This window comes from Phallusia mammillata, chromosome 1, assembly GCF_965637545.1.
Source record: "Phallusia mammillata chromosome 1, kaPhaMamm4.hap1.1, whole genome shotgun sequence".
Classification (NCBI taxonomy): domain Eukaryota; kingdom Metazoa; phylum Chordata; class Ascidiacea; order Phlebobranchia; family Ascidiidae; genus Phallusia; species Phallusia mammillata.
Genome location: NC_137252.1, coordinates 26,728,619 through 26,752,970, shown reverse-complemented (window position 1 = coordinate 26,752,970; position 24,352 = coordinate 26,728,619). Strand labels below are relative to the sequence as shown.

Sequence of the window (24,352 nt, the reverse complement as noted above, 5' to 3'; positions counted from 1 at the left end):
AGTGCCTAATAATCTTTACTGAAGTGTGAATGGACTTTTAGCATTTTAAGAGATGAATACAAGCGTAAATAAGCCTTTTTTAATTTAGGGCATGATGAGTAACTAAAACTTTTGAATTGATAAAATGTTTGTACTATCTTATATTTCAAAGGTGATACTACTTAATATCTCAAACATAGTTTATTTGCCAGCAGACTCCGCATCGAACCAACTTGTTAGGGCCATACGCTACGCAACATGTAATACACCTGTCAGCACACAGTTAGTGTTTACATATATTGTGTTGAATCTGTTTTCAAAATTTGTTGGTAACCCTTTCCACCACGTTCGGTGATTAAATAAACAAAGTTAGCAAACTATTGTTTTTTTGCACAAAACCTGTAAAAAGGATTAGGTTAAGCAGAACATGTCGTTTTAACACTGAACATGTCCACTCCAAAATCCACAAATTTTCACAGAGTTGTATACTTACTAAACAATGTTTTAATTTACCTTAGGGCCGATTGGGCCCATGTGGCCAACTGGTCCTCTTTTTCCTGGTGGCCCAGACGCTCCACGACCTGACGGACCAACTGGACGCAACTGGTCTTGAATCAATGAATGGTCACTTCCGAAATACTGATTAATTGTGCTTCCCTTGCATCCGGTGGATGAAGTGTCCTGGGAAACACTTTGACTTATCAACAGCAGTGTTAGCAGCAGACGAAACATGTTTTTAACACAATTTTAAAATTTTATACTAGTTGCAAGGTTAGCTACAAAAAATGTTTCAGGAACTTTAGTCAGCACTTTTGCAAAAAAATGATCCCTATGAAACAACGATCTTGAGGACAAAATGTACTGCAGTGCAATTAGAAAACCAAGAAAAGGTATTTAATTCTTTTTACTTTTGTCACGTACACAAATTGTTTGTGACACTCAATTGTGCAGAAATGCATCAAGTTTGGGCAATATAACTATTTATCTAGCGATAATGCATTTACCTAACGCAAGGCTACATCATTGCATTATTTCAAAAAACACCCCTAACACACGTTAGCATTTACTGCGTTTCTTGCTAATACGCAGGAGTCTGATGGTTAGAGATTACTTTTAACATGTTTCGCCATCGTTACTCACTCGACCTTGTACCCACGTCATATCACATACTGCTTCGCCCAAATTCACGACATTACACATGATATGGTTTCCGGATGCTTTACCTGCAACTATGTTCTTGTTTAATCAAGTGGACTTCTTATCAGAGTCGTCAGCGCAGTGTTGGCAATGGTAACAGATAACATAACTGTCACTGACGTCGGAGGTTGTCAAACAAAACATGGTGTACTTTTTTCTTTGCACTTTTAATGTACATGCGCATCAATAATGGATTGAAAGGCAAACCGTGGTTTACCTGCATATTAACATAAAACCCTCACAATAACATGGGAAAAGCTCAACTGATTTTTTTCACCAGACAAGGAAAATAATTTTAACTGAACAATATCATTAGATACAAAACAGACCATTCTAATAACCTGACTACAAGGCAGCATGTGGTCGGCATTTAACGTGCACACTTGTAGTATAATGTTTAACACCTGACAGACCTGTTGTCCATTAGTTGTCTTACTCAGAAAGAAAAGGATTCGACAGACTTGTTATTAGCAGCCAAAGGCTAGCATGCCTTTGTCGGTTCGTTATCAAACGGAATCATAAGAAATACTTTCAAAGATATTGCTGTAGGTTCAACTTTAAGAGTAAATTATGAATGCTAAACAATTGTTTTAGAAGTGCACATTAGGAAAGTTTTTTGACAACTCTTCTAGTCACACAGATGGTAGTGGCCTGAACTATCACGCCCGTATTTTTGTTGTTGTGTTTGAAGTTGAAACAAATTGCAGCTGATTGACAAGAATATCACTATGTTTCAATATGTTTAACACAGATCAGTTAGGCATCTAAATATAACTAATATTTAAAAGGGACAAAAAAATATATCGCACCATGTTCTTTCTTCGCCAGGCCCCTGTGACAATAAATATACTTTTTAACGCAAAATGCAGTGTTCAGTGAAAACCCATCACAACTATAAACACGCAGAAAACATTCACTAGAATTCTATTCCCTAATTCTTGTTCCAATAATTTCTGTAATAGATGAACTATTTTCGCATAGGCTTACAGTTTGTACATAATTTACTACAACTAATCAATACATTCAAATTGCTCGATTTTAATTGCAACACCAAAAATGTATGTTAGTCAACAGTGAAATATATACACATCCACATACAAATAGTATTCAAACATCAATGCTTTTAGTTGTATATTTTTTTTATCACACTGTTGCCGTATGGCTGTGTGCAAACAATTGTTACCTATAAAATATTTTCGAAAAAGTTTAAAGTTATCGGTTCGGTTCTGCACACCTACTGTTTAATACGATTGTCCACAAGCATGCCTTAATTAGTGCAAGCAAAAGACGGATGTGAAAAATGTTAACCATTGGATCAAATGAAAATGATCAAACGAATTCAAAAACAATGGAAGGCCATAATATAAAAAGAAAATGGTTTTCTGCAGGTTTAAACAAATGACTCACCAGTTTCTCCACAAGGACAGTAGTAATTTCTTTCACTTCCACCCCAGTTGTTTTTTAGGGTTCCGTTTCTAGACACCCAAGCTGCTTGAAAATTCCCATCCCTAAACAGAAAGGAACCTCGACACCGGTACTAAAAACAAAAATGTTTGTGAAATTACAATGTAGCCAAATTCAAGTTTTGGGCGTTTATACATCTCCTGGTCGCTTTCTATGGCGCTAGTTGGTTTTATACATTGTTTGTGACTACTGCATATAGGCTACTAAAAATATGTTTTACTTTTGGAAGAGGTTTAATGGTTTAAACCTGCAAGATTAATTCACATGTTTAGTTATGCGCCATGAAAACACATTCCTCTAACTGCAGCAGGAAACGCGTGTACTACAGCCAATAATAATAAACCAAATATAACCCAAACATGAATTTCAAGCGAAGTTACATAGTGGCTGTGACAGTAAACATGTTTCTCCAACCTCAGCGAAAATGCATGCAGCAATAATACTAAACGAAACATAAATAACCTAAACAGGAATTACAAGTGGATTTGCATATTGGCAGGTGATTAAATGATTTTACCAACTACCTTGATGAATTGTCTGCAGTGTTGAGATGCATTAATAAGGCGAACAATGTTTTCCATGCTTGTGTCGTATGTTACTGTCCTTCTGTAACACCTTTCAGATTCACATTTATCAACTGTAATTTCATGTTCGCTGTCGTGGCCAATAGTCGCCCTCTTTGTACCAAATAATCCAGGTTTTTCTGCTCCAGAACCCACAATAAAATAAAAAGGTTGGTTTAAAAAAAATGTGACCTTAGTATTTCAACGCTGTTGGTTTGGCAAAAAATCTTTTTTACTCCCAAGGAAGTATAGTTTTCAATCTTTTTACTCAGCAAGAGACACTTTGTGGAGGCATTTTTTGTCATAAACACAGTTTTAATGGTCACGAAACACTGCTTCAAATAGCTATCGAATGGGAAACAATGAATTCTTCTACCAGCTCCAATGACCAATTGAATTTTGTTTGGATGGTTGTGTTTACAATGTAAACAGGATTGGTTAAATGTTTGTGTGAAAAACACGTAAACTTTTATCACAGTTATTTTATCAGTTTGACATCAAACAACACTGATGGTTCTAACCTGCGCAGTAAACGTAGAAGGGTATTCCCTGCAGACCGAGAGGCGAAATAAGAGAATATCCTGACGATCCCGCAGCTTCTTCACAGTTTGTGGGTACAGCGTTAACTGCGAAAATAAATTGTACAGCAATACTTGAAACAAATCAATTGAAGCAAAATAAAAAAAAATAAAAAAAATCCATTGGTAAGTAAATGACAAATAAAAAATAAGAACCACGATGCGAGTTGAAGGCGATAAAAGTACCTGAATTTTCTAATTTAAGTACCGCTCTTTTCAATTCCATAATTGTCGAAGCAAATGCTGGTTCTCCTTTTTGACCTTTGTTGCTTCTATCACCCTGCCAAACAGAAGAGGGCAAATTTAGGATAGGTAGGCTATACAAGGAATAAAAGTGCAGCAAAAATAGGTATGATTTTTTACACTTTTAAGTTAGTGTTCCTATTATTTAATCAATATTACCTTTCATGGCAAATCCCCGAGCTATTTCTCAATGCTCAAGCTTTGTCTATATATTTTGACGGCATAGCCTATTTGCTATTGTGAAATAGTTTAAACACACTAAAAGTGTTGTATTCCGGGGATGATAAACTAATTTATGGGTTTTCATTGCTAAATATTTGTATTTTTTGAAGAGCGGACGCGATAAAATTTTAGTTTCAAAACCAAATTGAATACAATAAATCTATTATTCTAAATTTAAAAGCAACAACAACAAAACTGACAAAAATAAGTCGTGAGTTACAGGTGTTGCAGGTTGTTGAAAAAGAAATTGTAAAAACGCTCTATTTAAAAGCAAAATGTTTCCTACAAGTCAAGTCAAATGAAAATCTTGTCTTCGATTTCATGAAAGTCTACCAGTCTAAAGTATATCAAGCCTAAAATGTTAAAAACAAAAATCCGTTATTTTTTGAACTGCATGTTTTACTTGCCTTTGAACCAATTGGCCCTATTTGGCCAGCAGGTCCTCTTTTTCCGGGTGCTCCAGGTGCTCCACGACCTGATGGACCAACTGAATTCTGAATCAAATGTTGGTCACTCCCAAAATACTGAATAATTGTGCTGCCTTTGCAACCGGAGGATGAAGAGTCTTGGGATACACTTTGAGTTATCAACAGCAGCGATAGCAGCAAACATATCATTTTATTGTAATTTGTGTTAAATTTTTAGATCTGCAATTTATTTTTTGTAAAGTCCTTTTAATATATCGCAAAACCCTGAATGATAATAGGGCAAGGTACAAAGCCGCATTTGTAGCAAGTTTGTCAGTTGAATTCATCCTTCCGGTCTTGCAAATTTAAATACTCTTATTTACTCGTAGTTATTTGTATCACAAAATATACGAAAGTGTGGGTACTTTCTCCAAATAAGTTAGGAATATTTGTAAATCATTCGTTCCTACCAATATTTTTATACCTTTGTCTTAACAATAAAAATAAGAAAAAAATTACTTCATCAAACAAACACATCCATTGTTTCGTTTTAGTCGTGGGTTTCGCAATGCGCTTTGCTTGGCCAAGGTAAATAAGGTTCCGTTTCTCAGCTTATTTTTTATCTAAGTCGGGCTTTGCTCTCTGCAGGATATTAGCACACTGTGTATATTGTGTTATGCATGGATGTGTTTGGGTAGTCGCTAATTAAAGCCCCCAAGACATCTTTCATAAAGAACTCGCCATCCTCTTTCCGATTTCCCAAAGTCTGGCTCGATAACCCCACTAATCTTAGTCTTAACCGTTTTCCTGTTCCGTCTAAACTGCTCATTAGTAAAGAAAATCATTGTCTTTTTTGTCAACTAATGTTCTTCTGTTTTTTAATGGAGCACAAAACTCGGCGGTTAATCTTGTCAGTAAAATGAGAATGGAACAAGCGGGCAGACGTGTTTTCACGTCCCTTATCTTTTCTTTTCTTTTTGAGTTTTTGTCCCCCCCCCCCCCCGTGGGATGACGGCTTTCTTTCTTTCTGCGGTTTTCTGCTTGTCAGTCCTGGCTCGCTGTTTCACCTCAGAGCGTGAGAAACCTCCCTCGTATAGACTTAATGCTGCAATGTCTACAACCACAGGCTGAAGCTGCAATCACAAATGCTACACTTTCCGCCATCGCGTTTATTACCAACAGCCTAGAGCTTTTCTACTTCACTTAACATTTGTTATCTTCTCTTTGCTCCGGTCTCAGGAGGCTCGGAAAATACTTGCAGTCCCTTGATTATTGAGTTTACTGAACAACTTGTTGCTAAATTCGTTTACTGAACAACTTGTTGCTAAATTCGTCAGTCCCAGCTTTTACTGAATAGTTAGATTCTCCGGTCGAAAATAAAACAAGTTTGATGGTTTGTTTTTCTATACTTTTTTAAACATCGCCAATTATTCGCCAATTATTACATGTTATTTGTATGATAACCTCTGTTTTATTCTCAGTTTAGTTTAATTCGTTTTCCTGTTTCATGTTCTCCGCGAATTCTCTTGTGCATACATTTGTTAGCGTTAGTTAGCAATTTTCCCAATGGGATATAAGCGTTAGTGTTATCAGCCATCAGTTTCTGACTTTTTCCTAAAGTTTTCCAAAATTCATTTAACGTGTAAAAATGTCTGCAACGCAATTTAATACTCCTACTAGAGCGGTTAAACTACTGACATTTCGTTCGTCGTATGACCACGAGTTTGCTTTCATTTCCTTCTTGTGAAAATTAGTTTCGTGTTTTTTACTTTTGGCTCATTTCCTACTTATTCCCTACTAAAACACACACAAAAAATGAAAAATATTGAACGCAATTAAGTCGGATTGTACTATATTTCAACATACGTTTTGCAAAGAATTAAATCTATAGCAATCAGTATTCTAAGATTGCTAATTCATGCCACTTCGTTAGAACCCCCAAGTTCCTAAATCCAATCAGTTACCGGGTGTACGTATTTTCCTAACGCATTTATCTATCTGTTCTGGTCGCACTTGCTAGATTCTAATGAACAATGCTAGTTTCTTAACATAACAAAAGACAACTTTACAGAATACGGTAGTGCTAAACTGATTATAAGTGATAGACTTTTGCCGTACGAATTTACTTCTTCTTTTTATTTTTTTATTGTTCAAAAAGTGAAGGCTAAGCATTTTTTTTACAAATATTGTCCATGCAAAGAGAGATAAACGGTACTCATGAACTTTATATTAAAATTGAGAAATTTTAAAACCAGCAATGAAAACCAAACACGAAATGTAGGCGAAATTTGGTATAGAAATGTGTTGAGTTTATTTCACTTGCGGAAAGACAACATATAGCGACTCAATGAAAATCATGTCTAAATGCACCGCAGTTACACGGTATTAAAATAAAGTACAACCATTTGGTTGAACCCGAGCATCAAATTAGCTGCATGATGCAAAAAACAAAGTTCACTATATCGAAATTTTATTAACATTAAACGACAAAAGAAATAACGTGTATGCATATGTGATAGTGATATAACATCTTATGCAAAAAATCAATCCTAGCGTTTTGCATTCACCAGCATTCAAGTTTTCCCAGGGTGTGCCTACCACGTTCCGGATCGCCTCCAGTGTCTCCGAAATGCATTTCAGTTACAGGTAGATCATCTGTGTTGGTCAGGTATCCTTCGTCTGATGTGCTTACAGTATCTGAGTTTTGATCGCAGTTGCATTTGTAATCATTGTCGATGCATGTACCTGAAAAAGAATATTTTTAAATTCTCTGCAATAAGTAAACATTACAATAAGCAAACTTTTTTGACAGTCCCGAACGCTTTGCACATAAAACGAACATTAACATGCTCAGCCACAATCAAGTGTTTAAAATAAATCAAACCACACAGAACTGCCTCAGATACAAACTAGTAGCTGCTTGCAAGTCTAAAGAAACTGACCAGTTTCTCCACAGGCGCAATAGTATTCTCTTTCACTTCCTCCCCAGTTGTGTTTCAGCATTCCATTCCTGGACACCCAACCTGCGAAATCATTTCCATTTTTGAAGAGCATAGATCCTCGACACCGGTACTGAAGAAAAACACATTGTTTTATAGTGCTAGCTTTGATAGAAAAAAAGAATGGCATATGTATACATATAGTTCTATATTAAGCAAAAGCTAAATCAAGAAGTAACTGCTTCCTTAAAATCAACAAAAGTAATTGACAAATACCTGGATAAATTGTCTGCAGTGTTGTGAATTGTGATGCATTAATAAGACGAATAATGTTTTCCATGCTGGTGGTGTATGTAACTGTCCTTCTGTAACATCTGTCAGGTTCACGTTTGACAATTGTTATTTCATGTTCGCTGTCGTGGCAAATAGACGTAACTGGAAAATGTACAAAATTTGTGTACAAAAGAGAGCATCCATACGATAGAGAGTTATAAGCCTACCTGGGCCTTTTGCAGGGAGACACAAGCACACATTTCAAAAAACTATTAATTGAGTGCTCAGAATTTTTAGTTTGCAAACAAGAAAATACATTTTCTGTCACGATTAAAAAAAACGTCGTTCACAATGGTTGTGAATGTAATATAAAAATTATTGAAGTTATAAAATCAGATGTAAAAAAACTTAAAAAAAATGATTTCTAAAGCTTGTATTGGTTTGCGCGGCAACGTTTGTGCGTGTCCCTGTATTTAAAATAGATGAATTGATGCATTAAAACAACTACTTGAATTTTTCAAACGGTCTAGAGCTCGTTTTAATTCCATGATAGTTGAATCAGGTGAAGGTTCGCCTTTTTGACCTTTGTTGCCTGTATCACCCTGCCAAGCATGCAAATCAATTACTGGTTTAAAGATATAGGCCTGTAACACTAAAGTTTACAATGCTAGTCAGGATTAACCCATGCGGGCCAATGAAATCTTTGCAGAACAAGCCCTAGTTGTTCCGTATAACGGAACACACCCTAATCCACAGATCTTTCGTCGATCGTTGTGGATTTCTTTAATAATTTTTAGTTTTACCTTAGGACCGATTAATCCAAAATGGCCAACAGGACCTCTTTTGCCCGGTGGTCCTGGTGGTCCTGGTGCTCCACGACCTCATGAACCAGCTGAATGCTCAATCAAATGCTGGTCACTCCCGAAATACTGGTTAATTGTGCTTCCCTTGCAACCAGCAGATGAATAGTCCTGGGAGACACTTTGAGCTATCAACAGCATTAGCAATACACAGATCATTTTACTGTAACTGGTTAAGCGATAGATCAAACTGTAATATAACTCATAACTTAATAAAACACCTCCCGAAAGTTGCTAGGCGTTCTATGCTGCAGAAAGACTTGCATGACCAAACGCATCAAAATTTAATGCACATTTGGTAAAGATTTTTTCTTGTTGACCCATGATATTACCTAATCACTTGAATTCGATTTGCGAACAAGTAAATGCACATTTGGTAAACAAATCTGCCTGTCCTGCAAATTAAGTATTTCCGGCACCGAACGCAAATAGTGTATGTGTGGCAACAATAGTTCGCATATCGAACTGAAGTGATTGGGTATACCATGAGTCAACGAGAAAAAATGGTTATGCAAGTTTTGGACTGTTGCCCACAGGACAGAAATTTCAGTGCCGACAGGTCATGAAAAATCAACAATTGTTTAAGCCAGGGGTTCCCAACCTTTTGTGCCGCTCGTACCCCTTTGTCAGGCCAGAGCATTCATCGTACCCCCAAAAAAATTTCTGATGGAATTTTTCAGATATATATAGCTAAATTAAATTGCTTTTGGTACACAAGACACGGACTTGAATAATAGCTTTAACAAAAAGCAAATTGCCAGCGACGTAGAGTAAAACGTATTCATCTTTAGGTTCGAAACCCAAGGACCAAAATAATGGCGGTGTAGCGACTGGAGTTGCAATGTTGGACTCCCCACTGCTTGTCTAGATGTGTTTATTTTAACGCGTGCAGTAGTCTACTATTTTTGCTGTAAAACGACTTGTGACCAAAATAACGCGGAACTTGAGTTTTTTCGATGAATACGTTTTACTCGATGTCGCTGGCAATTTGCTTTTTGTTAAAGCTAAATTGCTTTTATAGCTGAATTAAACGTTAAACCAGTATTTCACACAAAAAAACACAATAAGAAATTAACCGATTGCAGCAGATTTGCTACAAGAATCTATTGAATGCCTACTTTATCCGTTCATTATCTTCCTAACTTTGTGCTTTGTTGTTTATTGCTGCCAGCAAGTAAAAAAAGTATTGTTATGAGGCAATGAGGCGTATGGTATAATATGATGTACAATTCCAAAATAAAACTGTACTATGAAATCAGTTTCAAAAGCTGCTCTGTGGCCCAAGGATCTTCGTACCCCTTGATGTTCAATCTCGTACCCCCAAGGGGTACGAGTACCCCCAGTTGGGAACCCCCTGGTTTAAGCAAAATTACAGTACATGTAAGTCATATACTTGGACTTGCAAACGCAGCCGTATATAAGGATTGCATTACATAAATTATAAACCAAAAAAGTGTACGACTCGATAACGAATTCTGACTACAGCTCTAGCCCACACTCTGAATGAAAGGAAATAAAATGTGCAACTTGATTTTATATCTTCGCAACCAAACATTCTAATGCGCTACTAAGGTTGGTGTCGCGTTTAGAGTACTTTCTTATGCGCGATTATTTGTAAAGAATAACCTTTTGAACTCTTCGACTGGTACCTAGAAGCTGTCAGTCAGTTTCAAAGCCAATTGTTTCTTTATTAAAGCAGAGCACAGGTCCACACCGTACCGTCTCCAAAATAGAATGACTTGCGCCACAAAAACAAGTCAAAAACTGCAAGGCGCAGAACAAAACGTGCGCCTCAGGAAAGACGCGGGTAGTCACAGGCATGTTGCCATCAGCCACTTTAGCCGTAACCACGCTCTACCAAATTGCGTACACACACGATGTAAATAGGCACACACACAATGTAAATAAATTTGTGACTGTTGGAAAAGGGCAGACATTTTACATCAAACGAATATAACGAGTCATGAAATACACATTAGGCCAGGGATGGGCAACCTTTTTTACTGTGGGGCCAATTACAATTGTCAAAATCAGATCGCGGGCCCCACCTGTGTATAACACAAGGTGATTTTACTTCATTGCTTACCAAATATGATTAACTACAAGTATAATTCGTATTTAAATATAGCCACAAATTGCCAGGTCGCAGAAAAATAGCATCGGGTGCATTAATCTGCTTAAAAATATATAATAGTTGGACTCGTTTGCCACAAAACACACATACAAAAAAACAAGTTGATAAAACGCATGTATCGTTTACATCATCAGTTAAACTGGTTCGAATATCTATTTCTATTGTTCATAAATTTGAAACGTAGTACAAGTTTGCAACACACACATTGACTGTGGTGGAAATTGTCTTGCTTTAGAGGTAAGTTAATTTCTTAGTAGGAAGGTTTGTGCCGAAATGAGTACAATAATTGGGTTGTGTACATAAACCGTAATTTTTGCTCACAAGGTTGCAAAAAGTCTTTATAAAATACCACAAATGATAAATGATTAAGGATTATGCTTCTCGAAACCTACGTTTAAAAGCTTCTGGGAAACTCGTTTGGAAATCACTCTAAATTTGAAGGAGCAATAGCAAGGAATAAGAGCTATAAGATTGTTTGTTGTGTCAACAGTAAAAACGATCAACGCGTACCGTGATTTCATTTTATTGCGCTCAAACTGAAAGTTTTAAAAAGTGGGGTAGTGCGGTCAGAACGCAAGTGCTTTCGACCAGAATTATAGGTAATAATTTCCTTTCGAATTGTAATTGTTGTAACGCATGAAGGTTAAATGTAAAAGATAAAAAAGTTTCTCGAGAATCTTGTTTTTGAGTCAAGATACCGAAAAAGTGGGATAACAATGATTGTTATGTCAGCAGTCCAAACAAAAAATAACTTTGTACTTTTTGCTAACTCTTCAGCAGTTTCGTAGTTCGATCATGGTTGAACACACGAATAGCGGTAGTGTAAACGTTTAAAAAATCAAAGCTTACACTGTGTTGCTTTAGAATTTAGTTATTGTAGTTTTTAGTATTGCATTTAGTATTGTAGAATAGCATGCTTTCAGGAATAAACCGTGTAAGAGTCGCCTATTTAGTTAGTTACTGCTATACAGAATGGGTACCACAGCCTGTGGACAAATAACGATAGATCAATAAACAAAATTGCTTTTTAGAAATATTTCCCCAATCTTACCTGAAGTGTGATAAAACAACATGTTTCAAATAATACAGGAATGAGCTTTTATTCCTGAATCAAAGACGGTAAGAAATAATTTCAATCAATGCTGCAATGTTCTATTAAGGCAACTTAATAAGAATATTTCACAGTTATGTGCCTGGTTTTCAAAACCCGCCGCGAAAGTTTGTTACACATTTTGGAAAATAATCGCATGTATTTCGAACAGCTAAACACAAACTATTCTGCTTTTGTCCACAGGAACCAACATCAATTGACGATATGACAGGAGAGGATCTGGAGGCTTTATCATACAATTGACTGACAGCGAGCAAATTGCCAAGTCAAGTTTTTCGTTTACAGTCTTGGATGTAAGGAAATTTGGATTTCGACCTAGCTTTGGCCCACAACAGCCTGCAAATGCTGTTTTCACCATGGATGGGGCGCCAATCTGGAATGTGTTGCTTGACTCTGCGTTAAATAAAGGGTTTGCAGCTAAATATGATTACATGCGCCGAACATTGTTTAGAAATATAGTCAACGACCAAAAAATCACCGTTGCAGAGTTGCAAAAATTTATTCTTCTGCAATTTGAGATTGCACGTGGGGTTAACAAGGCAGGTCAATCAAGAAATGGAATAAGTGGGGGGATTAGCATAGCATTAAAACTTGATCGCAAAAATTACTACGGAGATATGGTTGGAATGTTTGTAGGTGCAAACCGTTCTGCTTAAGAGCTATTAAGGTTGTTTCTGCTTACGTCTTTTCTGCACTTTCTTGTTTGCATCATTTTTGTAGATATATTTTACATTTGGGTTTTGTTAACAAAATTTTGATGATTCCCTTATTGTCCCAAAATGCTAAAGCATTTTATCACGATTGTGTATTTTATGTCAAATGTATGAGAAAAAAAATCATTCCTCGATGTTTGGTTTTTGTTTTTAAATTTTTCTGTTTTCTGCCAACGAAAAAAGTAGCCCATTGTATAAATTTAACATACACTTATGTCACTAATTTTCAGTGTTAGGTAGTGATAAAGCGATATCGCCTAAAAGGGCCTTGGATCTACCAATGATGATTGAAACCAAAATGATTTGCCGTGATGATTTTGTAGGCCTATTTATTTCATGGCATTATCAAACACTCTGGATAATGTATAGCCTAGTTAGGCTGCACACAATTAAAAAAATGAAGGCAACATGTTTACATAAAAAAAAACAATAGTTATGTTTCAAGTCAAGTCAAGTCAAATTTTATTTGCATTGTCACTATATCCAAATGTCATTGATGAACAGTTCGATAAAAACAGCAAGGACACCGAAAAAACCATTGGTTATCGAGTCAAGTGTCCCGTTATTTGAATGATGCTTGAAGTATTGTGGGTGTTTTCTGCCGTAGGATCGCAACCGACCGCACGAACCTGTCGGGGTACGTCCGGTTGCATAAGACGGTAGTTGAACCCGCGGGTTCTGCTGGCCAAATGAAACCCGCCTAAACGGAAACAGCTTGGTTCCTCGGAACGTTTCCTGTGATTTCTACCTGGTAGTTTGTAAAACTTTAAGTTTAAAATTTAAATTAGTTTGGTTGAGGCAGAATTTCAAACTGAAACTTAAGTTTAACCATCGGTGAATAGGCATATTTGGCTTAAATGGTTCTGGCAACCGACAATGTATAGGCTGTTTTTATTGAGTTTTACTAATTTGTGATATTATGAAATTTAAAATTGTTGACCGTTGTTTACTAGCAACGAACCGTTGAAGTTTGAGTGAGCCTTTTGGCATCTGGGCCAACGCCCTAAATAATGTTTGTCCACTAACGATTTATTACTAATTGCAGTAACGGTCTTTTGTTCCTCTGGTAACTTAAAGTGTACGAAGTTGTTTGTGTAAACTAAGACCGCGTTGGTCCCTCATAAGCGCGTTCGTTGGACAGTTACTAAGCCGCAACTCGTAAGTTGGACGGTTATTATACGCTGGACGGCCAACTGGACAAGGCTTCTGAATACGTTATTGTCCAATCGTTAAATGTCGGTAAACAATATTTGAAATGACTAACATCACGTTTAGATCTATATATACGTACTACGTGGTAAGATATAGGCCGAGCATCCATTCCATTGCATTATTCTGCGTTCTACATTCTGTTCGACATTTCTGTTGTACTGCATTGAACTGATATTCGTGGATCGCTCTGTGTGAAATAAACAACAAAATAACCAAACTTCTGGAGCGTTAACATCCAATCTTGGACACGCAAGGCTGTAAGGCCTCAATTTTACGTGGTTCAGTTTTCAAATTGTGTTAAACTGCAAAGTAACAAACTGATTCTTGGCTTGGCACTATGCACTTAACGCTGAAAAAGACATACAAAGAACAACTTGCTGGCCACAAAAAGCACCAAGCTGGTCGTTAGGAATTTATTTTGGCCTTTATATACACGTTTCACAAAATGTTGTTGTTTCAAACAAATAAAAACTCAATCAATTAGATGGGACCTATATCTGAAACAGGGTTTATAACGCACACGTGCAGTTTACAACGAATAAACAACAGACTGAAAACATTCATTGGTAAAAGTGACAGAATATTTTTGCAAAATGTGGTCCAAGGAACATACTTTTCTCATCCGATTAGGCCGATTTTATATTTAAAGGTGTGTAAAAAAGTTAGATGAGAATTGATTGAGAGCAACAAATTAATTGGCATGTGTACAATGGCAAAAATGCTTTTAAAAATGTACGAATTGCTGAGAATTATTGAATTTTGCAATATCCGCACATATGTAATATTTTAAACGTTTTCCGGCGTAATAAGCGGTTTGCTTTGCTCCCCAGTTTTTGGTGCTATGCTGCGCTTCACGCTCTCCACGATAACCACGATTCCTACAGACCGCAGTGGGGATCTCCTTGGGGTTGGTTGCGGTTGAACGCGAGTGGGGACCGTAGTTACTGAAAACAGATTTTTGTTTAATTTTCTCCGTGTAAAAAAGGTTTTGGTAGTCCGTGCGTTCAGCTCAATTTCTTGCTGCATTTTTTAGGCTGTAGCACTAGTTCGCCCTTACAGTTTTTGACACACTTTGTTGTTTAGGATTTTTTTCGCTGTACCACCCCTTAATTTCTTTGAGTTGAACCCCCCCTCTCTGAAGGGATCACAGATTTAAGACAAAAAGGATCACTAATTTATATTACGAACTATATGGATGGGTGAGGCCGAAACATTTATTGAGATTTCTCACATTGGTAGCTTTAAGATATAAATGCTTAAATTTAATGAATTCCATTATCTGTGTCCGCAGGATCCATTTAAAGATCACAAACATATAACTCTTACCAGCAGAAGTATTCCTCAATCTGGAGTAGTTGTGCACACGACACGCCCACACCGATACTCTCAAAAATATAAGCAATACGATAACGCCACCAGAGATTCCTCCCACGAATACTCCGCTGCAAGAGAAAAATAGTACTTGTTTTATTGTGTAAAGTCTATCTATGCCGTTTTAAACAGATTTTTGATTTGTCCTGAACAAATTGGGTGCAAGTCTAACATTGTGTTATGAAAACTCGAATCGCTGAATCCATCCGAGATCAACTCCTTTTTTAAGTTCAAGGCTATAGACTTGAAAACTTGTTACTTTAGTATAGAGAATTGGCTTAAAACTACGAAATCAATTAGTTTTGCTTCGATTTGGCTTGGTATGCTATACTTTTTATGTCTTAAAACAAAACTATTCCAAAAAGAGAAAATGAGCCGAGTTGAGCCAAAAACGACTTGCTTTACTTATAGTTTAAATCACCAGCGACTTTGCTCACGTGTTAGAGGCTTTTTGGCTGTCCGAATTATCATCGCAACACGAATCATAGTCGACGCCTGGTAAGTCGCTTGGTAATGAGGGAAATGGTGCGTTGGTTTTAAACACGTCCCATTCAGGATCCATTGTAACAAAGGTAGTTGTGGTTTCAAGAAAATCTGTGACAAGAATTTTATAAAATATATGACACAGGTTTATTGAACTTTGGTGAATTACTGTAGCTTTGCTTACCGTCGTTTACATTGTCCTCTAAATCGTCGTAATTGTCCCACAGGGAATCTTCTGTTGTAGGTTCAGTTGTTGTTTGTGACTGATAAAACATATCAGGATCTGTATCAAGAAATATTGACTGCATATTAATGTCAAAAGTTAAAAAAAGTCCACAATTCTGCGTTAAGGGAGAAGCATATTGTTTTTAAAGTTATTTTGTTTAATAAAATGTAAACTGGAACACTATATATCTGTTTATAAGTTTCATGATGAAAATAACGGCCCAAATAGATGTAAATCTGTGGATTATATTGACCTGAAAGTTGTACAGATTTGTTAAGTTTCTTCTCACAGGGCTTACCGTCGTTTGTACTGTCCAAGTCTTCATAATTGTCCCAATTGTTCCAATCATTCGGCACAGACTGTTCAGTCGTTCCCGACGGATACAACATACTAGGGTCTGCATTAAGAAATGTTCTAAAACTCATTCTTGTGCTGACTAAAAGTAGATAACCGATTTTGTTACGACTCCGTTTTACGGACGAAACTTTTTATTTGGGGTAATTTTGATAAATTTTTAGTGTGACATAAAAGTTTCCAGGTTATATTGAGTTGTATTGGTGAACATGACTATTGTGATTATGTGATAAAATTAGTCTTTTCGTTTACCCTTCTTTAATCTGTCAAGATTGTTCCCAAAGTGATAATATGGTGCGGGCTGGTCGGTTGTTTCCAACGGGGTTAGTGTATCCTGGTCTGTAATAAGAAATATTGTTAAAGTACATTATGGCGTTCGATTACCAAAAGTAATAACATGGTTGATACGATGCAGTTTAAATTGTTATAATTTTTTGTTAAAAAATTATCGACTTAAAAGATTTTTGTAGGTTTGTATCAAAACGACACGCGGTGTCGCTCTTGCAACAGAACGTATGAGCTTTGTTTTATTAATCCGTGCAAAAAAATTACTCCGGACAACTTGAATGAATACAACTTACGCTTTTGTCGTATTTTGACAGTAACAATCAATTTGATCACTTTCTGGGATGGTTAGTCGAATAAAATGTGTAAAACACGACAGTAAAGTGTTTAATTTACTATAGTAATCCCAAAAATTTGACAATAACTTTAAACTTTCCAATTCTGATTTCTTGGAGTGGTTTGAAATACTGCAAGACATTTTTGTAGAAACGCTCTGTATATGATTATCTGTTTACTGATTTTATGACTATTATGGGGCGTGCATTCTCGACATTATCCCCAAAAGTTTTTGATAAATTCATGAACTTAGTATTTTTGAGTGATGGCTGCTAATCAAAACAGTTAAAACAGTCGAACAAGTGAAAAACAACTTTTTACCGTTGTTCGGGTTGAATGGTTTAGCATTCAGAAGTTGAGAGAGGAGGCTTCGGGTTTTGTTTTTCTGCTCCACTGCTGAAGCTTGAAACTTGGATTCTATTCAAACAAGTGCAATGTGACACGAGTGGTTAACTTAAACAGATCGCGCTACTCCACTTACACACGCCACACGAATAGAAAGGCCAGAAAAGGACTTTTGAATAAATGTTTTATACCAGAACAAAACGGAATAATATATCGGAACAAATATGTGAATTTCGACCCAACTGGAGGAACGATTTACCAAACTAAAAACTTGGAAATTTATATTTTTTTACATTTATTGACTTCAAACCTCGTTTATAGGTGAGGAAAGGTTGCTTTGGTTTACTTATTTATTGTAACAAGGGGGCCAGAGGCCGACACTGTACGGTACTGTATGCTACTGCTTTTTCCGCTCTAAACGTGTCAAGATGTAAATGAGAAGCTAAAAAAATCTGTTTATGCGTTGATAAATTCTCTCCTTTTAATTTACTTCCTGAAATAGTTGCTACGTATTTACATTACGTAGATTCGAGTTAAACATTGACTAATTCTTGACCTTCTTTTCAACTTAATGGTTCTCCATTGCCACAAAGCGAGCACGTGGTTTTTCAAAACTTGCAGAAAGTCATATCACACGAATAATTAAGTTTCGTTACAAAACTTACCTTGACCAATAACACCTCTGAAATGATTGTCATACTGAAACTTCTTCTTTCCATTGCGATGGCCTGGACAAAAAATGGGACTTTTCAAATTGCAACTTCGGCAAATACCTTTTTCACATTTAAATTTCGCGAACAACATTAAGTTACATCACTTTAAACGGCTGCTGTAGCCTGGAGTAACAAGGCAACTAGCTAACATGAAACTAATATCGAAAAATACCCAAATAATTTAGCCAGCATAACTAAGAATGAAACAATTTTTAGTTTTGGAAACGTGATCAATATGTTTACCTTAACATAATAGATAGCTTACCTTGAACACACTGCAAAACTAGAACATACAAGATCAAAACGAAAACACGCTTCATGTCTAGGCACAGCAACTTAACCTTGTACTACAAAGCCTGAACAACGTTAAATGCGAAATCCTAGTCAAACCCTAAAACACATATATAAATCCTAAAGTACACATCTTTACGTGGCAAAATGTAGCTAGTTTAATGCTTTCTAGCGCAGAGAAAAATCGAATAGCTCGTTACAACCTGTGAAAGACATCTGCCGAGGGAACCCCATAAAAAAAACGTCAGTTTCGGTAGGTCACGGTTGATGTGTTCCAGTTTCTGTGCCCCTGAAGAGACAAAAGGCTTGTTTGGTTAGGTGTCGGCAAACAGGAACCAAAATTACCCAAAGCCTGTTTTCAAAGGTGTATTGTAGGACCCTATCTTTGCCAAAACGGTTTGACAACTAAATTGGCATTTGAAACCAGAAGCGTACCTTTTGCCTCATATCAAAACAGTATTGCCTGTAATATCATATAGATATATTAGCTATACTGTATAACATTGGGTTCTGTAAACTTATTGTTCAGCAGGCAGAAACATATAGGCTCACGCCACAAACGTGAACCCGGCAAAAAAAATGTTGCGTGTGTTTCGCATTTTGACCCCTATTTTTAAAGTTTGCTAATACCATGCAGGTCTAACGTTGCTTTGCTTTTTAGATCGAGGGTTTGGTAGCAGTCTGCAAAATTTCAAGGAACCTCAGAAAACCAGAAACCCCCTCCCCACTCGTAATTAATTGTAAGATTGTTAATTCTGGAACAATTTGTTTTTTTGTCAATTAATCATATAGAAATGGAATCAAAGATAACGGTATTGTGATGTAGTTTGGTCAGTTTATTCGTGACGTTCTACATTCTTGATGTGGCCTGCTGTTATTTCATCGTCCTTATATCGATCGATTTGGGCGACTGCCTTTTGGGTCTATTTAGCGACGAAGTCATAAGCTTGGCCACAGCAACCGACGTTTGTTGTGGCTTTGAGTTAAATGGTGATGTGTCTGGAAATCTGTTGAAATGTTTTGTAATGTTTCTTCGCCCAAAGTCGTAAACGTTTGTGTAGTGGCCCTGACCGATCGAGGTTTATGTTAATGCTTAACAGTCTTAAGCGTTTAACCGGGCCGCCACAAATTAAACAGATACTACCATTCTCAACCTTCCAACATTTTTAAGTGTCTTGCACTTCGGTTTGTTTGTTTTTACTACTTCTACACAAAAGAACGCTAACATAAGCGAGCACAATTTGAAAAGAATGGCTACGAAAGAAGGAATGGAATGAACCTGTGCGATATTATATATACTCCGGAAAAAGGGGCGATAAACTGTAGACCAGACTTGGACAACTAGATCTTTTTTCGGTTTTTTAAATTAGATTAGAATTAAAATTAGAGCATCTCGGTTATTTTCAAATTAGATTAGAATTAGAATTACCACTATTTTAAAAACTGGAAACTAAACTAGAATTCCAACTAGAATTAGATTTAAACCAAGCAACTTCAGTTTATATCAAATCGGAATTTATTCTCATAAGCATAAGAATGGCGAAAATTTTAACACCAAGATTGGCACGTTTAGCACGGTATAATTCGCCGGCGTGGCTGAAAACACGTTCAGACGGAGCTGATGTGGCTGTCATTCCAAGTAGATCCCGAGCAGCAATCTTAAGATGAGGAAAACGTTGTTCGTTTTTCCAGTACCCTAATACATCACAGTCCAAACTCTCACAATCCCCTGCAAAGTACTTTTCTACTTCATCTTCCAGAATCTTTTCTTGCGTCGGACCCGCAATTTTTCTCTTTTTCTTGGACATACTTGACCGCATGAACGAAAACAAGCCTCGGTGGGCGTTCTCTTTCTCTTCAGACGAGCTACTGGTCTGGTCGTGGTCGGATCCAGCACTATCCAAAGGACTGTCACGGTTCTCGGCATCAATAGCCGCTTTTCTTTTCAGAAGTTCCTTCGTCAATTGCGCAGAAAGTTGTTTAAGTAAATCTCTTTCTTCTTCGGTTTGCAACCAGTCGGCTTTAAATCTTGGATCTAAAAATGTAGCGAATCGAAAATCTTCTTGTTCAAGATAAGGATTTAGCCTTATGTTAACTTGTTCAACTAGAATACGAGACAAGACTTGGCAAATGTGCAGTTTCAGTGCCATTCCTTCCAGTGATTTCTTCAGGCCGATGACAACAGCGCACACATTGCTTATTGTTACATTCTTTTCCCCTTCAACTTGAGACATTGCAGCTTCAAATGGGCTTAGCACATCGACGAGTTCCGTGATCACAACAAGCTCTGTAGAGCTTAATTTCAATGCACTCTTTTCTTTCTGAGACTTAGCCAACTCGTCGATGGCCGCATTTAACACATCCTTGCCTGCCTTTACAAACGAGCGAAACATTTTAAGAGACGAATTCCATCTCGTCTGGTTTTTCATCAACAAGTAGACATTCTTTTTGTGTAAAAACTCGCTTGCCGTTGTACTGGCTCGTAGTGTCCGGGCCACCTTCGCCACTTTTGTAATCGTAGAGTGGATCACAACTCGCTTAGAGACATGATCTTCTGCTTCATTGGGTAGCTTGGTATTTATGTTTTCTAGTGCGTGGACGATACACAGTTGCATAGTATGCGCAAAGCAAGACACCCTCTTTGGCAGCAGTGCTAAAAGTGTATCAAGGTCTACATTTGGGTCATGAAAATCTTCCTTGTCGCTGAATTGTATGTCTTCGTCGTTTCCAACTTTCATTTCAGTCGTCTTTATATCTATTAGCGAAAAGTCAAAGGCTTTTTTCATTGAGCTAGCGTTGTCGCTTATGACACGTCGAACTTTGCCATCGATTTGATATCGCATGACAACATCTTCATATCTGTTAGCTATATTGACCGCTGTGTGTCTCTCGGCGAAATGTTCACAACATAGAAGTCGAGACTTAAGATTAAATTCGTCGTCCACAAAATGTACAGTAAATCCTATAAAAGAACGCATTTGACGGTTAGTCCAAATGTCAACAGTGACATACACGCTGGTCAAACTTTTCATTTCAGCTTTGATTCCGTTTATGACTAGCTTTTCTGTAAAGGGGAGGTGGGTTTCTTTAATCGTTTGCCGATGAGGTATCGCATAGCTCTCATTAAGTTCGCCTAAAAGTCCCCGAAAGCTTGGTTTGTCAACAATTGAGATTGGCAATGAATCACAAGCAATGCTTTTCAGCAACAGCTGGGTTATTTGCCTTTGTTTCGGGTGATGTTTGGAATATTTTTTCGCAGCATCTTTGCGAAAATGGTCTGTTATTTTTACTAGAGATTTTTGCGAGGCTTGACTTTTTGACTTTGACGGACAAAAACAATTGCCATCGTGTTGACCCTTTGCTATTTTAGCAGCTTCCTCAGCTTTCGCATCCCGGTACTTTCGGTTTTCCTTCGGGTGCATACAGGACAAATGCGCTTCCTAGTTGGACAAGGAATTTTTGAAACCCTTATACTTGGAGTTTTTTGTTTTTTTCTTCACACATAGCAAACATTGCGCTATTGGATGTTCTGAATCTGGATCTAATAATTCAAAAAATGGGCGAAGCGATGCTGGAAGCTGTTTCTCACCTACACTTGTTTTGATACTTGATTCTTCTGGAGCTATGTTCATTTTCAACCTTAGTGCAAACCTTTTTGTAAATAAGTACTACTCTAAGCAAAAAATAAAAACATAGTTTTGGATTTTAAGACTATAATACCTACGCTAGTTTGGCCTGCAGTGCTCTAAAAGAAGAACTAACAACACAGCTAAAACTAAATTTTCCCTAAACTGCAAATCTCCATGACTGAAAATACTAACTGATTTAGGCAATTGAACATCAATGCGTAATACAACTGGCAGACCAAAGTCTATCTATGAAACACAAGTTGTCGCACGAGAATTGATGGAGCGTGAAATGGGGCGACTTTGCACGCTTTTAACAACGCAAAGGATAGGTTTTTTTTTTTTTTTTTCAATAAACTGCCTTAACGACTAAATATTTTTTATTTCTAAATTGCCTTGCTAACAAAAAAAATTTTGCGTGACGTAAAAATGACGTCATTGGTTGCTAGGCAACGCCCATTGTTTGCAGGAAAGCAGTTTTATTGGCACTAGTTTGTCGAAAAATGTTTTTCTGCATCGTTTTCTAGCAAATTGGTGAAAGTAATCTTTATGATAAGTAATTGTGATAATAAAATGTAGTAAATATAAATGGTCCCGACCGTTTTTAGTAATAAAAAATGTTGACAGTACAGATATTTGAAAAACTTAGAAATATTAAGTGTTAACCGAAGCAGTTTGTTTATCAAAGATATACTTTTTAAAGTCTTTATTTGGGTTATACTTATTTTTTGCTGCTGAAAGTGCAAGCCTACAGAAATTTGCAATACATTTAACAGTTCTATGATAAGATGAACTAAGTGTGTATATATAAACTTACAGCTTAAAATAAAATTATACCAATATAATGAAGAAACTGGTGGATGGCTGGGCTTTTAAATGAACAAGCCATTCATTTCAAAGTATCCTTACTGAAGAAGAATTATCTAGTGTCCCATCACACCAAACCAATGTAAGAAGTTGCTTTCATGGCTCCTGGCTTGCAATACCAACAACAGGCATATAGACTCAGAAAATGGAAAACATAAATGCCAATGTTTTATTTTGCAACAACTTTGAATAAAACAGACACAATTAATGACATAAAATAGTAATGCATAACAAGATGGAAAGGCAAATAACATTCATTGATTTAAATGTAATTTTGTGACATTTAGTAGGCTGACACAGGATCTATTGGACTTCATGTAACCACTGTGTTTGAGTTTATGAAGCTTCAAAAAAACATGTCATACTGTGCTGTGTGTCTCTTAGGTTTTGACTTTTTTGATTTTATTGAATCACCAATATTGAAAATTGCTAATAATTCTTGCATGTTATTTTATGCCCTTAATGAAATCATTTGGATTTTTTTGTGATATCCTCACATAACATGTATTGTGGGAAGTATCAGCTGAAACTAAAATAAATGAAAAAAGTGCCACTTTGGATGCAAAATTTCCCACGATACTTTTTATGCTGTACAGGTGAATAGATTTAAGAAGATTTAACAATTTTGTTGATATTGGTTGTTTCATGCATCAATGTTAGTTGTATTTGTTTATATTGCATTTTTTCTTGTGGTTGTGTTGCATATGACAGTACACATATTCAACATGGTATATAGTCCTCAATTGATGCAATAAATATTTTTTTCACTAAAAAAGGTCAAATATCTTTCAAAAAAATTAAAAACAGAGGGAAAGATTGTACAACACCTTTAAAGGTGCTGCCAAAAGCTTTCAAAATTCAGTATATGCTAAAAGCGTCAAAATCCAGTAAATAAATGATGACGTCACTATTACGTCATGACTTTTCTGACCTTGGAGGAACATAGTCAAACTATTTATTCCAATTTTAGATGAATATACATCACAACTTTTGTATCTTTCGGGACTTAAGTAGGTTACATGTATATCTACTGGAAAATTTAACCGCTAAAACCGGATTTAAACTCTATTTCATGTTCATCAGTTCCATTTAAACATTATAAGTTGAGCGTAGTTATATTTTTATTCAAAATTTTGCAGAAATTGCAAAATCAAACACCGCAAAAGTATCCAAATTAATCATTTTATAAATCGGCCCCATAAGGCGCAATGCAAAATTCGCGCTAATTTCGCCCCATTTTCATCCCCACAACTTGTGTTTTCTATGGCGTGCGACAACTTGTGTTTTCTATGGATTTTGTGGCAGACAAACTGTGTTTCTATTTGGTACCAGACTACATTGTGTTGCAACAGCTCATGGGGTAGGTATTGTTCGTCACAATGCCGAGTGTGACAGAAACATGTTTCAATAAGGGATGGGTTTTGTTAGCAACATGTCTCTGTGCGATTTGGACAAGAAACGCATGCTTGTAAATGTCGTTGGACAAACTAGCGATTTTTTGAAAAATGTAAATTAGATTAGAATTAGAACTAGAGCTTACTCGATATTTCCAAACTAGAT

The 24,352-nt window shown here is 36.6% G+C and overlaps 3 protein-coding genes across 3 annotated transcripts; all 3 read right to left on the bottom strand.

Annotated features, from left to right (window-relative positions):
• Positions 1–681: 681 nt before the first annotated feature.
• On the bottom strand, positions 682–4,887 carry LOC145209107 (uncharacterized). The gene is made up of 6 exons (XM_080079354.1): positions 4,654–4,887; positions 3,968–4,061; positions 3,725–3,829; positions 3,165–3,343; positions 2,584–2,713; positions 682–2,008 (listed from the first exon to the last, which is right to left on the bottom strand). Exons 1-6 carry the CDS (start codon positions 4,861–4,863, stop codon positions 1,941–1,943), a joined length of 786 nt encoding a protein of 261 aa, XP_079935480.1. The 5' UTR covers positions 4,864–4,887; the 3' UTR covers positions 682–1,940.
• Positions 4,888–14,299: 9,412 nt separating this feature from the next.
• Positions 14,300–18,354, bottom strand: LOC145208627 (uncharacterized). The gene is made up of 9 exons (XM_080078979.1): positions 18,274–18,354; positions 17,961–18,023; positions 17,272–17,367; positions 16,582–16,668; positions 16,274–16,372; positions 15,934–16,032; positions 15,704–15,860; positions 15,222–15,337; positions 14,300–14,839 (listed from the first exon to the last, which is right to left on the bottom strand). Exons 1-9 carry the CDS (start codon positions 18,326–18,328, stop codon positions 14,682–14,684), a joined length of 930 nt encoding a protein of 309 aa, XP_079935105.1. The 5' UTR covers positions 18,329–18,354; the 3' UTR covers positions 14,300–14,681.
• Positions 18,355–19,497: 1,143 nt separating this feature from the next.
• Positions 19,498–21,730, bottom strand: LOC145207570 (zinc finger BED domain-containing protein 4-like). Its single transcript, XM_080078722.1, has one exon. The coding sequence runs from the start codon at positions 21,719–21,721 to the stop codon at positions 19,799–19,801; it is 1,923 nt and encodes a 640-aa protein (XP_079934848.1). The 5' UTR covers positions 21,722–21,730; the 3' UTR covers positions 19,498–19,798.
• Between the last annotated feature and the right edge of the window lie 2,622 nt (positions 21,731–24,352).

Coding starts and splice junctions, on each gene's coding strand:
- LOC145209107 (XM_080079354.1), bottom strand. CDS start 4,863: ATGATATGTTTGCTGCTATCGCTGCTGTTGATAACTCAAAGTGTATCC. Junction 4,062..4,653: donor TAGGGCCAATTGGTTCAAAG/GCAAGTAAAACA, acceptor TCTGTTTGGCAG/GGTGATAGAAGCAACAAAGG. Junction 2,714..3,164: donor ACTGCAGACAATTCATCAAG/GTAGTTGGTAAA, acceptor TTTTGTTTTTAG/TACCGGTGTCGAGGTTCCTT.
- LOC145208627 (XM_080078979.1), bottom strand. CDS start 18,328: ATGAAGCGTGTTTTCGTTTTGATCTTGTATGTTCTAGTTTTGCAGTGT. Junction 16,669..17,271: donor ACCATTCAACCCGAACAACG/GTAAAAAGTTGT, acceptor TTCTTATTACAG/ACCAGGATACACTAACCCCG. Junction 16,373..16,581: donor TCTTGACAGATTAAAGAAGG/GTAAACGAAAAG, acceptor TTCTTAATGCAG/ACCCTAGTATGTTGTATCCG.
- LOC145207570 (XM_080078722.1), bottom strand. CDS start 21,721: ATGCACCCGAAGGAAAACCGAAAGTACCGGGATGCGAAAGCTGAGGAA.